The sequence below is a fragment of the Gopherus flavomarginatus genome, chromosome 14 (assembly GCF_025201925.1).
Source record: "Gopherus flavomarginatus isolate rGopFla2 chromosome 14, rGopFla2.mat.asm, whole genome shotgun sequence".
NCBI classification, from domain to species: Eukaryota; Metazoa; Chordata; order Testudines; family Testudinidae; genus Gopherus; species Gopherus flavomarginatus.
Genome location: NC_066630.1, coordinates 36,245,096 through 36,262,472, shown reverse-complemented (window position 1 = coordinate 36,262,472; position 17,377 = coordinate 36,245,096). Strand labels below are relative to the sequence as shown.

The window sequence follows — 17,377 nt, the reverse complement described above, 5'->3', positions numbered from 1 at the left end:
ATATATCAAGGATCTTAAATGCTCTTGAAATGACACATTGAAATCACAAGAGCTTTGAAGGGGAGAGTGGAGTATAGAGACTGGATCTGCACTATCATTCTATAAAACTCATTCATAAAAATCACTAGGGGAAATCTCTTTCCACCCATATGTCACTCTGTCTTAAGTGCCCTGGATGAAGTTAGTGTCCATTTTGATATCAGACGTTGGAAGACAAGATTTGCCATAATCAGAGCAGTCCGTTGGGCTACTAATTACAGCATCCAGCTTTTGCCAGCAGCCAATAGCGATGCTTCAAAGAAAAGCAAAAGAAAACTTTAAATATCTCTCTCATACACACACACAAACAAAATTAAGATGCTGGAAGATACCAAAATAGCTTCTGAGTCTTGCGACGTGGGAGTCTGTAGACAATGGGATGGTCTTGCCTAGTTCTAAATTACTTTAGCTTGCATTATTTGCCATTCCTAATACAGCAAAGCTGGACAGCCTGCTGGGAAGCCACAGTAAAGCACCAGTAAAATACCTTCCAGGGGGAGGGTGTTTCCATAAAAAGAAATGTATTAACTGGATTAACCTATATTTAAGACATCAGCAATCAAAGAGGAACATTTCATTAATGACTTTTAATTATTTCCAAATCCCCATACAGACCATAGCCCATTAACACAAGTATTTTTTAAAAAAATAATACCCCACAGTTTGCAGTGCCATCAACTGCTCCAATGAGCAGCAGCTCTACAGAAGAAAGGAGGGAAAAAAAGCAAGGCTAAAAAACTGGGACTGTTTTCAGGCTTTTAAGCACAGTAATACGCTGCTTCTCCTCTTCAAGGTTATAGTTTTGCATGGAACAGGGGCTAGTGGGCTGGGATGTAACTGCACACTCCAGGGACACAGTTTGGCCTGGTGCTCCCAGCACAAAAGAAGTAGTGTTACCACAGCTTTGCGCTCAGCTGTGTGCTGTTCTGCTCACAATGTCAAGTTCTTGAAAAAAAGAATATACTAGGTAATTTTTTTTTATTTGCACATAAGCATGTATCCAGGTTTCCTTAAATGATTTTGTTACTCTTTTATTCATTTTAATTAATTTGCATTGAACAAACATACAGATGAGGTCTCAGAAGCATAAAACACCAACCTCTGTAGAAAATGGCACCTTCAATAGGAGCCCAAGTTGTGACATTTGCTGTTTGAAGCATGTGAATTAGAGGCAGCTTGCAGTTAAACTGGTCTCAGCACAGAGACATTTGGAGGATAAAACCCTCCTGACCCAAATCACACTCCCACACTTCCCTGTTCATTTGATTTCTCCAAGTCAGCCCATCCCAAATCAAACAAGTGAACATAGCTGTACCGCCCCTGCAGGTAGAAGGAATACCATCTGTTTAGGCTGGTACAAGATGATATTGGAGAGATACAGGGTAAGAGTAAGGATTAGACACTACCCACAGTTACACCCAGACAGTTACAATGATGTCACCAGAGCTGCCGTGGAGCTGTCTCCCCAGTGGTGTTGATGGGATCAATGTGTCTAACAAGTTCCAACCTGTGTAAGCTGTTGCATAATAAATTGGAATAACAATAAGTGTTCTATTGTACAAATCACTCAGTAAACAAAAATTATTTTAAAAAGTCCTGGTCACTTTAGAATTCATTAGCGATTTTAACTAAATACCACTACCTCTCTTTTTTCATACAATCATATCTGTAAAATAATCCCGATTGAATTCAGCAACACTGGAATGTTAGCTGTGAGTGTACTGTATATAGAACCATATGCAATGTTTATCAAATTTCAGAAATACCTCATTTTCCTGGGTAAAGTCAAGAGCATCTTCTCCTGAAGCAAGTAGCGTATGAAGGATCCTTTGTTTCACCTGTTCCCATTCGACCAGCATTGATTCTCGGTGGTACTCTTCAGCCATACCAAAGGTCTATTAGCAGAGAAAAATTAAAGCTAAGGAACACACAGAAACCCCAAACAATCTTTAAAGGACAATATCAATTATAACCACTAATTAGTTCTGCTGTAAGTAAAGCACAGACAGGAATCAAAAGAAAAAAACATTAACTAGTTTAACAAATACTGAGAGAGCCAATGTCCAGCAGTAAATAATTTAGAAGGTATTATCGTTCAGGTTTTTGATGATTCAAACACAAGCAAAGGGCTAGCAAAACAAAGGCATTTTAACACGTCTAGCTCTGTAAAATGAGTGCCTTGTACAAACGAGCCCTGCTCCTGGTTGGAGCCGCTAGGCACTACTGTAATACAAATAACATTAATAGGTTTGCATTCAAAGATGTACATTACTGATGCAACACACAAAGCGATCTGAGGTTCATTCCATCTCTACCAGACACACTACAGGGAACTGGTTGAACTCCCAACTTTCAGCAGCTGGTATCAACTGCAGCTTCTGCTGTCAAAAAGTCTGGAGGAGAAATACAGATGATGTAGTATTTGTCCACAGACCTGCTGTACCAAGAGAGGAAAATATTTCTTCTAATCTTAACTACAGGTTTAATTTTGTATCAGATTGTCCAATTAAATAGAAGTAAGGGAATCAGTCTTCAACATCTGCTCCACTTTTAGTTTAGAGGAGCATTTGGAATTGCCTTGTGTATTCACTTTCTGCATGGAAGGTTTCCAGGTCAAATTTGTTCCATCTACACTGAAAAGACCAGCCTCTCTATTAGGCAACTAGTTTTGGTGGGCTCTTGGGCAGCTCTGTTAAAATAAAGGTTTCACTGTATTATTACTTCACCCCTAAAGAATTTAGGAAGAAAAAACTAGGGAAGAGAGATCAAAATTCGGGATATCTAAGTGGCATAGTATGTGTTTGTACAGTGCCTAGAACAATGGGGCCCTGATCCTGACTAGGGCCTCCGTCTTATAAACAACACAGAGAGTGCAGGGACTGTAATCCATCTGCTTGGGGTGGGGGGGGGAATCACTGCAGAGGATAACAGAACAACCACTTGGTCTGCTGAAGACCTAGAAGCTGCAAGAAGAGATACTTTAGGACTTAATTGACTCTTCTTGTGGGGTAGGAGGTTGGATTCCAGGACAGAAGTGGCATTGGATTTCAGTGAGCTAGGTTTCAAAGCAAAAACACTTCCCACTTTCTGTTATCTGCTTGCCAGGCTGGGAGTGCCGTGGCAGCATCCCATTCAGGAGTGTAGCTCACAGACGCTGAAGGCAGCCCACCTTAACCTTGACCAGGACAACAGTATGCAACATGGTGCACTGGACTGTGGGTAGGTGTTGAAGGAGCCATGGAATGTTGTAAGAAACACAAATAGGCCCTGGTGAGGCATGGAAAGTGATGATTTACGGTCTGAAAGTGCTAAACGCTTACAACTCACATGGAGTTCATGCTCAGCACCTTTCAGGGTAAGTCCCTACGTTGCCCCAATCTCTCAGCCTTTCCAAAATTCAGGGAAGTAAACGGGACCACCTTATCTTCAAAACAAAGATAGTTTACCTCTAAAATGACAGAACTGCTGAGAGACTGAGCCCTTCAGATATGACTTTTAAACTCATGGAAGGAAAGGAGTTTGCTCACTATTCGTTCAGCAACAGCACTAGAGAAGAGATGCCGCTTCATTGCAGTCCCATTCATTATTGGTGTGATGGTGACAAGTAGCCCCGAACAAATGAGACAGGAAATATCCTAACATCTCCATTAGCTCCCGATAGAGAGGAGATTATTTTAGATTAGGCGTAATCTATTATTTTCTTGGTCAAGGTATAGTCAAGGTCTAGAGAAAATAATATAAAAATAATAACAATAATGATAATAAGTAAATAAAGAGACTTCAGGGTCCGTTCAAAAGCATCTGGCAGTCCAGATTTGGCCCGTCCGCCTATTGACTACCCCGATCTCACTTCCTTTCCCGCATCCAACTCTCTCTTTCACATACACCCACAATTTTGCACTGTGGTGCATGACTAAATGTTTTGGTTGGCTGCACTCATTTTTTTCCATCTCATTATGGCCCAATGTTAGGATACTGTCGTCAATTGGAAAAAACATACATCAGTATATATGACTTCATAAAAGGCCATGGCATTTGACAGCAAACATTTAATTGTGGTTCCTGCATATAAGCAGATCATGAGATTTGTGTTTCTTTCTTATTGTAAAATATTAAATACTCTTATATAGTCAAGACTGGATCCAGCTAGGCTCCATATTTTCACTGTGGTGTCACTACCTTTATGATTAAACAGAAATACCAATTAGGTTTTAAAACAAGTGTTTGTGTGTATATGGAAACACAGTGCTGCAATATTTTTGCATACAGCTTCAGCGTATATCATTTTTATATAAAAAGAATTTAGCTCTGAATATTTACCCACTAAAAGCAAACCATTTAATAAGGATGCTTTGAATGTTATATGTACACAATAGTTAAATCTCATAGCATGATTTCTTGCTGGACTCTGAACACAAGTACTCACTGTATGTATAGAACATCACAACTCATCATATGCACATGTAAATTGAGACATGCTTATAGCAAATTCACTGCATATTGTCCTTTTATGGAAAGTTATCATTTTGGGGGTCTGCTCCCTCCCCAAGACATTTCTTAAGAAGTAAGGATCAGAGTGTTTCTTGGTGTCACAAAGAGGTGTCACAAAGAGGATGACATGCATCTGAGGAAGTAGGTATTCACCCACGAAAGCTCATGCTCCACAACGTCTGTTAGTCCAAGAGGATGTTGCCACTTTAATAAAGAGGTTCTAACGTCCAATACTCTGTGTTGTGTGTGTCTCAGATCTATTGTCAAACCCATAATGGCTAACCCACTCATTAACAGAATTACCACATTCTCAGAATCAAACTCATTATACTGCAAGGACTTTCTGAAACTACTGTTTCAAAGGCTATGTACACCAAAACAAATTCTACTCTATTCATAGAGCAAGGAATAAGTAGTACTAGCCATTTGTAATTGTTCCATACACTGTGAAAAGAATCAAAAAGCTCTTAAATTTGGTCTGTTTCTCAAATATAGCATTTAATTTGTAGAAATGTCCTTCAGGATTTTTTTTGTTTGTTTTTTGTTAATACTCCTTTCCAACTTACTCTTTTCCTGGACTCTTCAATGGCTGACAGCAAAGCATTATCTTTTTCATTCTTCAGGAATCCCTATGGAAAGGAGAAATACAGTTTCAGTTGAAAATCAGCCTTACATCAGATGCAAACTGCACTACTCAGCTCTTTCAACTTTAAGAAGTGCTAGAAACTTTCTCCCCAATCCACCCCTGAGGAGTTTAAAGGTCATTTTATTTCACTCAAGGTACAGTAAGATGCCCATAAAGCTCAACGTGAAAATGAAAATACATTAATCCCGTTTTAATATGCATTAAATCCTAGTGTTCAGCTTCTATTCTCTTCTGCGTCCCAGCAACTGCTTCCTCTCGCTCTCCATTTGAGGGAACCGGGGTTAAAGCTCTAGCTAAGATAAGATTGTTGCACCCTAGTAAGTAAAGAAGGTTTGGACTTCACAGCTTCAAGAAAGGGCAGAGTTTTAGAGGCCAACTGGAAAGCATGAATACAAGCTTAAGGAAATTAATTGCAAATGGGTAAAATGACTAAACAGTTGAAAAACACTCTAAAAAGTTTGCAATCTCTTCCCTCCTTCCTCTCAGCACATCATAAAAAGGGGATTTTTAAAAAAACTATTCAGATGATTTTTTACTCATACATGGCTAGTCTAAATTAGCAAAACATGCAAGCCATTGCAGTTAATACCTTGCCAGCACCTGCATGTTATTTTTGTGTTATAACATGTTCTTGCTTATGAAGAGTATTTTAAAGATTTGGGGTGGATCTCACTCATTACCTTCAGAAGCAGGCACTAAGACCAACCAAGACGCAGAATTATTAGAATTACTAGAATTATTAGAGCAGAATTCACATATCTTTATTTTGTAACTTTGCTGCAATGCATCTCCAATTACCAAAACATCCAGGTTTGCTATCCCTGGACTTGGAGTCAACTCATTAGTAAGCCTTAAAAATAAACAAAAAAGCTACCTATCAACTTTCATTTTCCCTAAAAATATCTATTACAATGACTGGTAAAATAGGAATACCTTAAAGCTCTGTGCGTTAATTGAATAAAGCTCTCAGATTAAGAGTTGGGAGTTCAGCATGTTGTACCTTTGATGTTATATGCACTAATCAAAAGAATATGTGGTAGTGGCAGCACCTAGTGGTCCCAACCAGGAATCTGAGTCCAACTGTGTTATGAACTGCACACACATACCCCAAACAGATGGTCCCTGCCCCACAGATCTTACAGACAATCAGTACCACTCCTTATTCCCATATTAGTGCTGATGGGCTCCTGAGGAGTGCTGAACTTCCTCAACTCTCACTGACTTCCATGGGATAGCACAGCACTCAGTTTCACACATTTAAGCCCTTAACAGAGGGTATCTGCCATAGGTCCTACACAAGCAAAGCTGTGAGCAATGTGACAGAGTGGAGGACATTTTTATACAATCTCGAGTGCTATGTTTTTTATTTGGGTGGGTGCATTTTAATACAAACATGGCACTGACTCTGGGTGATTAGTCACACACTGGCGCTACAGATCCAGAGCACTGTACATGTGTGCACACCGTAACAAGTGTATGTATTACCGTCAGACAATTGCTATACAAGTCATACATACAGAGGTAACCTGAATGTGAAGCCTTGTTTTTCAGTTCCCCCCAAAATCCAGGCCTGAACCGGTTTAGCAACTAGAGAACTCTTTAGCTGACAATAATAGGGTTCCTATTCTCTGTGCCCCAGCCACTTGACGACAACATTACACAGACAGCCTATGCAGGTGATGTATGTTTTGCCTTTATTGAATGATTTTTTTAAAATAAAATTGAGCACCCAGAAAGGATGAATTTCAAATTCTAAAGATAAATCAAGACAGATGATCCTTGTGTGCTGCCTTTGAACTATAGGGTTGGAGACTAATCACTAAAGCTGTCAGTGACTGCCCTAGTCCCCTACAGACTGGGGCAGGACTGAATCTTTGACTGGCTCCTCCGCTAACACCCCCCCCTCAACATCTCTAATCAAGGTAGTTTGCTGGTATCTTCAGGGAGTCATTCCTTGAGCGCTTCTCTCTTAAATTTAAGCACCTTCTGAGCAATAATGCTCGTCTTTAACAAGCAGGGCCTTTAGGATATCAAGCTCTTCGTCCAGCATACCTGCCAGGAGGATGCTGATATTACAAAGAATGTCACATGCCTCCTGTGCCATATGTTACTGCTGTTCATTTTTCACAGAGAAAACCCTCCCTCCGAGACCCAGAGCTGGGATGGAAGCTGAAGGTGCTGAGTGTAACCCTAGAGATCCCAGGTCCCTGTGACTCTTGATGCGGTTGCTGTCTATTTCTCCTGTGACGAATGAACTCTCTTCGAGGAGTGGCAGACGGAGCTGTATCATGATGTAATGGAGAAGAATTACACTCTCCTCACCTCACTGAGTAAAGCTCAACTCTCCTCCTTTCACTGTGAGCTCCGTGAACTCAGATGTCCAGGGCCTGTACTAAGTCTGCAACTCCCCTGAGAAGAGCCATCAGCGCAGAAGGGAGGAGATCATTGATTTCACGGGGGAAAGCGGTTACTGTGATATGAGCAGAGCCCAGAATATTGTCCCCAAGGGAGGTGAGGTGAGAGATGGGATGACTGCTCATATACCTGGCTAAGAAATAAGGTGCAATTTTTTTAACGGTGAGGGTAATTAACCAATGGAACAGTTTACCTGAGGATACAGTAGATTCTCTGCCATGAAGTTTTAAAACCAAGACTGAAAGTCTTCTAAAAGATATGCTCTAGCTCAGCCAGAGGTTGTGGGCCTGATGAAGAGTTTGAGTGAAATTCTGTGGCCTGCATTATGCAAACTAGATGGCCATAATGATCCTTTCTGGCTTGGACTATATGGTTCTATTGATTTAAAAACCTGGAACAAACCTCGCAATGCCTGTCCTAAGAAAACAGATTGATTTAAAATGAAGATGTACCTCATGTTAAACTTCAGGTCTGGAACATGACAACCACGGAAGCTAATCATTCTGCTTCTGAAGGGGGAGTTTCCAGCAGCTGCTTTGGAATTAATCCCAGCTACTTAATTCATGCTTTGTTTTAACAAAAATAAGTCCTGGCACTTGTTATAGATGGGTCTGTAACCAGAACTGGCATACATTAAAAATGTAAAGGATGACCAGCTACTACTACTACTACTACTAATTCCTTATATGTTGATTACATTGCCACCTAGTGGCATAAGGTTTTCTGTTTTAAGCACAGATTAATATTTGCATATATCTGCTTTGAGGAAAATTCTCTCTGGAACCAGGGAGGGTGGCAGGATTGGGATGTGAGTGGGGCAGGCGGAGAGAGATGCACTCCATAAATATTAATTCATTTATTTTCACAACACTCCTGTGAGATGAAGGGGTGGCATTATACCAATTTTACAGCTGGGGAAGTGAGGCACACCGATTTTCAGATCAAGTTTTCACTAATTTTATGTGTCAATTTGAGACCCCTAGGACCAGATAATTCAGAGTACATAGCATTACATTACACTTTATATGTGCAAAGCACAGCTCCCACTGATGTCAGTCACAGCTGTGAGTGCCCAGCCTTCTGCAAATCAGACCCCAGCATACCAAGTCAGCGCCTTAGAAAAAGAGGAACACACAACTCGTGACAACCTGTGAAACGTTATGTTTAAGTGACTTGACTAGCATCACACAGGAATGTTGTGGCAGAGGCAGGGATAGAATCCAGTTCTCATGGGCAGCATTCAGCTGCCTTAACTATGAGATCATGCTTTGACTTCCTGCAATCCTCTGCCTCATTCACGACACACCTTGCAACTTCTGCAACAAAAAGAAGCAGGGACCCTAAGGACAACAGACTCCTTCACTACACAACCTTGATTCATCCTCCAGGGCATTTCCATCCAGTGGGCTGAATCAGACAGTGGTCCTCTGGAAAAAATACCATGTGATCATGTAATTCAAGATTATATCACAATGCATACACACAAAGGGGATGATTAAGATTGTTTTTGAGTGCTTGACTTTGCAACCTTAATAATATTCTTTTAACATAGTTTGTGTGTGAACAGTTTCGTGGAATTTTAAAACAAGCAAAATGGAGAACAGAAATTCCATAATGTTGCAAATTTGACACCCACATGGGTCGTCAGCAGGGTTGGAACCTTTCGATCTACTGCAGAGGTCTCTTCCACGTGAGCTAACAGCATAACTGATACCAGCAATAGGTTCTCTTCTATGAGAGCCAACATTTAAGGGGGATGACACACACTGCCAACAGGTTTCACAGATATTTGCAGACAGCAGAGGAATAGTAAGACACTGGAATCTTGGGTTCCATTCCAGACTCTGGAGAAGGGTGCCCTCTAGTGGGTATAGACCTTTTCTGTCCTGTCCCTGTCCTCTCTTCCCCACCCCAGCTCCTCATACTATTTTCCCATTCCCCTCACCCTACCAGTCCCAGTCTCCAATACTTATGTTTGTCATTCCAATCTCAGCCTTTTCCCCAGCCAGTCCCAGTCTCCTTCATCCTCCAATACCAGCCCCTCCCCGTGTCCAGCTTTTGTCCCGTCTGCATCTGTACCAGGTAGCTTCCTCCTCCTCCTCCTCACTGCCTGCGTGTGAGCATGGGGATCATGACAGCACAAGAAATATACTCTCCCTGATCTGAGTTCTAATGCCCAGCCCTCAGCAGCCCAGAGCTGCATTTGTAGGGAAAGTCCTGCTCAGTTCCCTGCAGCCAGGGCCAGCTCCAGGGCACAGCGCACCAAGTGCGTGCTTGGGGCAGCACGCCGCGGGGGGCAATCTGCCGGTTGCTGGGAGGGTGGCAGGCGGCTCCGATGGACCTGCCTTAGACACACCTATGGCAGCTCCACCGGAGCCGCGGGATCAGCTGTCCGTCCACAGAAATGCCTGCGGGAGGTCCACCGGAGCCGCAAGACCAGCGGACCGTCCACAGAAGTGCCTGCAGCAGGTCCACCGGAGCCGCGGGACTGGCGGGCGGCAGAGCGCCCCCCAAGGCATGCCACCGTGCTTGGGGCGGCGAAATTGCTAGAGCCGGCCCTGCCTGCAGCACCAGGCTGCAGAATACCCAGTTCAGGATGGATGGATTCTTCAGGGAATTTAGCTGTGAAGCTCTAACAAGTCTCTACTGAGCATGCGCAAACTGCAATTTTTCTAAGGCTCATAACTTGGCCAGCTCTGGGTAAATTTTCATGCAGATGGCAAAAGGCACATCCATGACACCAAGGCCAGCACCCTGCCAAATTTCAGGTCCCTGAGGTGAGGGCGCTAGATCTATTCAAAGAAAAAGTTGCCAGAATTTTTTAATGTGCCACACTAATGTATCTTCTCTACTCTCATTCTCAGAAATGGCTGAACCATTTTGGCTGACATTTTCAAAGAAAAACAATGTGCCTAAGGCAGACATATGGCACAGAAAAATTCAGCCCAAATTATTAAAGTTCAGCATGTTTATAAGTTTCTGAAAACAGGGTCTTATAATGGGAAGTGCTGGACTACCTTAATAGTATGCAGTGCTCAGCCCTGCCTATAATAATCCAGCCTCACTTCTGTCCACTTTACAGAGTAATGTAGTTACGGTCTCTGATCAAAAAGAATCTCTAATCCTGTCCTAAAAGTTAACTTGTAAATTAAACATGAGAGCTGGATAAGACTTCAGGGTGGAGACGACATGATCTATTCTAAGGCACGCTGACCACTTTCCTAGGTAAAGTAAGCTCTTCTACCATAATAACTGACAGTAAAATGAGATTTTTCTAGAATTTACAAAAAACAAAAAACAAAACAAAAAACCCTGAACCTTGGTTTGTAAGGCATTATCTCTAAGGAGGTGGCGTAAGAGGTTATTTTTACAGCTAGAACTCCAAGAAGATATAAAGCTTGACCATCTATGCCATTTGATTACTCTCTCAAAGCTTGAAATCATTTGATGTCTGTTAGTTTTATTGCCTTCATTGTCTGACAGGAAGGCTGAAATGACTGGAGTCAGCACCTTCCTGCTCACGTTTGAATCCCAGAAAGAAAGAGTTTCAGTAAAAAATTAATTATTGCTGAGAAACGGCAGGTGTCTCTCAGTGGTCTCCTTCGGATAAAGGACTGAAAGTCTCTTTCATTTACTGCAATAAATAAGGTTAGTAGATTCTCACCTAGCTGATGGAAAGATCTTAATTACTTCCACCAAACAGGCCATACTTTTAATATTTGCTCCAGCCCTCTGAGGACGCAAATGTTGCCAGCTCAGTGAACTGGGACCTTTTATGGGATGGCAAAGTTTCCTTTTTCACTGGCATGGGAAGAAAGGAGAAAATAAACTAAACAGTTTGTGACCTTTTTTCCCCTCCCAACTGGGTTAAACCAGTAGCTTTCGGCCAGTTATAGATTCTTAAAATAACTGGATTTTGAGTACACTGAAATTTCTTCAGGTAAACAGTGGGAGAGAAAGTTATATAGTGGGCAACAAAGTCACTCTTCAGTGGTGGCCTCTATATATTGGTGATGGAAGCTCCAGATGAAGCATCTCATTTTATTTATAATTATTTCTATTTGCAGTGGTTTACTTTAGTTAAGAAAGAGTCAGATAACTCTTTGAATATATTCCTAGCATTGGTATGCCTTGACATGCTTTACTTTCCAGGATAGCTCAGTCTGGAAACATGTAATATACAGCAAAACTGCCTGGAGGTTATTGAAACAACAAGAGGCCTTACTGTCTATCATTATTGGTTACACCTTTGCTGTTTGTATGACAGATGAGCTCGAAGTAACATGATACGGTGTGGCCATGCCCCTAAAAGTAATTCCGTGCCTCTGCGGAAGATGAGAACTTTCCAGAGTAGCATATGTAGTACTCGGGCTTTGCTCAGGCTCCTCTCATATTTCTGAGATCACACGTTCTTTGGGAGTTTTTGCAGCTCTTTTGAGGGTTTTTTTGTGTTGTGGCTGATATAAGAGCAAAACAAACCCAGTAGACACTCAGAGTTACAAACACTTCGGGAATGCAGGTCGTAACTCTGAAATCTTTGTAGCTCTAAACAAAACATTTTGGTTTTTCTTTCAAAAGTTTACAACTGAACATTGACTTAATACAGCTTTGAAATTTTAATATGCAAAGAAAAATACTGCTTTTCACCATCTTAATTTACATGAAACAAGCACAGAAACAGTTTCCTTACCTTGTCAAATATTTTTTTTTTAAAAACTTTCCTTTTTTTTAGTAGTTTACATTTAACTCTGTACAATATTTGCTTTTTAGTTTTTTTGTCTCTACTGCTGCCAGATTGCATACTTCCAGTTCCAAATGAGGTGTGTGATAGATCTGTCAGTTTGTAACTCTGGTGTTCATAACTCTGAAGTTCCACAGTAGGAAGATTCAGCTTGTGCGTAGATTTTGGACGCAGGTACAGATTTTGGCATGCATATGAGATATACTGTTTTTTCCAAAGTATCATGGCAGCAATCCTAGGATCTGCTGCCTGAGACTGAAAGACCCAGCAAGCTTTATACAACTGATTTTCCTCTTACGGAATTTTAGATGGAAGGATTATGATGGTGCAAAAGTAGATACCACTGACAAGGACCCAATCCAGAAGTCCTTACTCACAACAAGCTCCCACTTAAGTCTGAAAGTAGCATTAGTGGGCACTAGAAGTTGAGTGCAAGTAAGGAGCGGATGGTCAAGTCATAAGTTAGAATGCATAGATAAGTGAAGGAGGAAGGTAGAACAGGGCTAGCCCCACTGTACAGAGCAATGCCTTGAGTATAAATTGTTCAACAAACATGTACCTTGCAAATGAGTTGGTCTTTGTGGAGGGAACATGTCCTTGGCTCAGTGGCAGAACAGATGTTCTCAATGGAGAACCGAAAGGAGACCTACCTCTTCTACCCTTAAATTAGACAAGATAAAAGCTAGCACTCAATGAGAGGTGAAGGATAAAGTTGGCACTTTAGGGCTTAGCAGAATGGAAAGTTGGCAGAGTTTCAGCAAGGCAGCTGAGCTTGTCAAACTGCAAATAAGCATTAGTTCCCTGTCATTATGTTTATGCTAGGAAATCCTACAGGAATTTCTGAAGTGGGAAGAGATTTCCATTATTGACTGAGCTGGAAAAAAAAAAAAAGGCAGCAGAGCACACTGGAAATATTCATATTTCCCCACGGTCAGGAATCAGCTACTCAGCATCAAAGGGAGTTAACATGTTGAAGTTTAAGGGGATAAAACGTAAGGGTCAATAATCACTACACAGAATGCTGCACTGATAAATTCAAATAGTCTGCTCAAGGGAGATTTATTGCTCTTTTGGCTGCATTCTTAGAGATTGGCAACCAGTTCCCCACCGCCACCATATCTAAGAGCATCATGGGATGGGGGTCATATTTAATTCATTTTAAATTGGAGGTCAGAGAATAACATGCGTTTTGCAGTGGTTAGTATTTCAAACACATTAAGTCATGAAAATGTACCAACTCCGACACAAACACCACTCAATCATTCTGGTCACAGGGATGGTCCTAAAGGTACATTACTTACCTTTTTTTAAAGCAAAGCAAAACTATGCAATACACTGCTTCAAGCAAGTTGAATTTTGCAAGGCTACTTTAATATAAATTTTAATACGCGTTAATTTACTACAGATGAAGAGGACCACAGAAATTACTCCTACAGAAACAAAACGCTGTACAGAGAGCTGACATATACCCACAGTAACATATTTTTAGTAGCGGCACAATTTCTTGCTGGGTAGTTATGCATAGAACTAACTGCTCAAACTCAGCAGGGGGCAGTATACGTTGCAAAACTAAAAAAGGGGTATCTGCCATTTGCCAAAAAGGCTGTTCAAGGATGCTGCATGCTGTTTTCAAGCCGCAGGTTGCAACTTTAGCTTTAAAACATGGCATCAGGTGGAGCAGGACCTCTCTGCCCTTCTGTCAGGGTATCATTGATGTAGTGCTCAATTTTAAATGCAGCCTTTAATCTCTGTGTTACACAGTGAGCCTACGGCAAATATTTACAAGCAAATTGCTCCATGCTGTAGATTAGTGCCTGCAGTGAGACATCTTTGTTAGGACTGTTTTAACCACTTTAGACAATCTGATCTGTGCTAGAAACAGTTTTCAGATGCAGCTATGCTGGGTTCTGTTGCAGTAATGTCATTACTACTTTTAGCTACAGCAAGGAAAGCTCTTGAAACTGCTGAAAAAGAATAGTTTCTCTTGAAGTTTGCCGATTCTCTTGATGTCTTTGCCACTAGAGTAGGGCAGATGGTGCATGATCTTTGGCTCTTGATGAAACCATTTGGATCTGACAAATGGAGACGTGAAATGTTCTCCCCTGACAGACATAATGCCTCAAAGGTAAAGATAAGAAATATGAATTGGCATCATCTTGATAAGAGTGGAGGAGCTACGGGAAAAGGTTCCTTCTATGGTCTATTCTGCTAATGCTTACTAACTTTGTGCCCTCTATCAATTACAGGTACAAATCATGGAATGCCTCTACTGGCTTTTTAAATACACGCAACAAGTGCACCCACAAATCAGGTAGACCAGACATCTGTAGCCTATCACCGTTCCTGCAGTTGCACCTACAACACCAGAGACTAGTTTTTGAAAATTTGGCCCACAAAGTCTACAGCGGGTATAAGATAGGATAGGAGATCACCATATGGGGATTGATACAGTGAGGCAGGATTGCTGAAAACACTCTCGTTCCATCGCCCCGAGAGTCAGAGTAAAACTCCACAACTCACAACTCTGCACATAGGACGGCTCTAGGAATTTTACACACATGCAGGCGTGTCCACTGCTAGCAACAAGGTCACTGAACAAATAGTCACTCGTAAAGACTATAAAGAAATGAAAGACCAGGGGGAAAGGGATTACACTTAGACTAACTGTTTCACACAGACTGACAATGGTGAACTACAGTACACTGGATTTAGAAGAGGCAGGTAATGACCACATTTTCAGGGAGGATGGACCAATTCAATCATACTTCTCATTCTTGGTAACTTTCAAAGAACTCAGAATTGGAAAAGAAATGTAAGTCCACATGTCAAATAGACAAAGTAGACAAGGTTGAGTGACTAAGAAGGCAGCAAAAGAAGGTTTACAATGGCCGCAAGGCACACAACAATTGAACTCACTAGGTTGAGTAATGTCAACTGTCTGTCAGCTAACAGACTAACTATATTTCACACTCTTCTACCACCTTCCATCTCCAGAAGGATCTCAAAGTGATGGTCCATTATTAATCTTTACATTATCTTTGTGAAGGAGATAAGTGTGTATTGGCAGAGCCAGAATTAGAACCCACAGCTCCTAACTCCCAGTCCTGTGCTTTAGCCACTAGACGATCTTTCAGCACAGATACGCACTTAATATTCTCTACTGATATTAAACAACTCCACTGTGCCATATGCGACAAATGCTGGTTCTCCAAAATATATTTGCTGCACAGAGCCACCTAGGAAAGTGAGAAGTGTACACAGTGAATATAAATAGCATTTACCATCTACATACCCTGCTGGTACATAGTGTCAGTCACTTACACTGGAGTCACAAAATATAACTATATTCCTGCTATGCAGTGATGCTCATGCTGATTATTTCTGAGCAGAGATCATCACTATTGGCATAGGAAAATGAGCCTCAGCTTGATTTTGGTTTCTTCTAATTCAATATCATTTTGTATGGTGTACTCTTTTGCTCTATTGCAACCTCCTACTCTATCACATTAAATGATATTTACAATTTTCTTCATTCCCTAACAACACATGGAAATCCACAGAAATGTTTCAATTCACATTGTTTTGTAGTCTTATTTTACCGACACCACAGGAGTTTGTGAGGTTTTAATAATCCCAAACCTAATTATAAAATTGAACACATTTTTAATCTTAAAAAGGGACTCTATCAGGTTTTAAAAAATCATATTGTTAACAAAACATATCCTTACCTGTATTATTACTTGTAACACACTCAAACTGAAATTTTTAAAATCTTTTTTTTAAAATATTTCTGCTGTTTTTTCCCACTTCATTATCATGAAGTCAGAATAGTCAGTTTCACTTTTGTGTACCAGCCAATTTTGCTTTCGGGTTCTAAGACACCTTCCCAACGTTGACGTGGTTGAAATGCAGACAGCATAGGGGAATGTGTAGTTAAAAGACTGTTTCTATAGGAATTTTTTTTTGAGTCACAAACATTTCTATTGGTGTTAGATTTTGTATGATGCTACTTTTATAAAACCTACATGTGGGGCAAATTGCCTGAGACTGTGCCTCTTTAAATGATAGATTGCAGGAAATGCTGCAGAATCCCTCTGTGTGCATCAGCTTTTACGACAGTCACTGACATGATATGCACAAGTATTAAAAGCATTAACCTCCCTTCTCCTATTCCTCCCCTCTCCACTGTTAGATATCCTCATACTCTCACTTTCTGTGTCATGTCTACAATTAAACCATAAGCACTTTGGCATTGGGGACTAAGTCTTATTTGTTCTATCAAGCACCCGACAGACTCTGTTCACTGTATAAATAATAAACAAGATGTAATGTTACTAAGAACCCTGATCTATTTAGATGTCATGGCAAAGAAGGGAGAAAAGGGTAGAGAAAGAAGGCAGTCACCTTTCCAGATGGAAAGTTCAAAAGCTAAACAAGAGAACCCAAGTGACTGATCTCTTGTACATTGTTTAAGATAGTGTAATAGTTGGTCATTCTGTTCATCCCAAATGTGCTAGCTCAGCTTGCTAACAACACTGGTACAATATACTCAAAAACAAGAATAAAAATAATTGCATCCACAACTCCCATTAGTATTAGTGAAAGCAAACAATTATAATTTGACATTTTGGTTAAAGGGCAACATTGTATTTATAGCATTGCTCACAATACAATTCTTTGAAATGAGAGATAGACCCACCCTGATAGATTGGTTGAGCATAAGAGACTGATTCATCCAAAGCAATTTGGCACAAGATGTTTCACCATTAGCAATGGCATCCGCTCTAGACAGAAGTGAATGAACTATACACACCAGAAGTTGAGGTGGTGACTAATCTTATCAAACCACAATCCTAGATAATTCTCCCATTTTATAATCTACTAGTGAATGTCTTTTATTCCGTTTTCAACAACATTTTTAAATGCAGAGAATGAGTCTGCTCTGGGATTTTGTTCAGAACCATCAATAGGAGCTATTGTATCTCTTGCCTTAAAAATGCACCCGTGTTAGCATCCTGATAAAAAAAATGGTACAAACAATGAAA

General features: G+C 40.8%; 1 protein-coding gene across 9 annotated transcripts in view; it reads right to left on the bottom strand.

Moving 5' to 3' along the window:
* NUP93 (nucleoporin 93) overlaps positions 1-17,377 on the bottom strand; it is a 129,357-nt gene that overhangs the window by 40,515 nt on the left and 71,465 nt on the right. For 5 of the 9 annotated variants that reach the window (XM_050922766.1, XM_050922768.1, XM_050922767.1 and 2 more), the window contains exons 4-6: positions 12,892-12,978; positions 5,097-5,159; positions 1,806-1,934 (exon numbers count right to left, since the gene is read on the bottom strand). In XM_050922766.1, coding sequence (XP_050778723.1) covers positions 1,806-1,934; positions 5,097-5,159; positions 12,892-12,978 — 279 coding nt within the window. The remainder of the gene's footprint in view (positions 1-1,805; positions 1,935-5,096; positions 5,160-12,891; positions 12,979-17,377) is intronic. The other 4 variants (XM_050922770.1, XM_050922771.1, XM_050922773.1 and 1 more) reach the window with 1 other exon arrangement.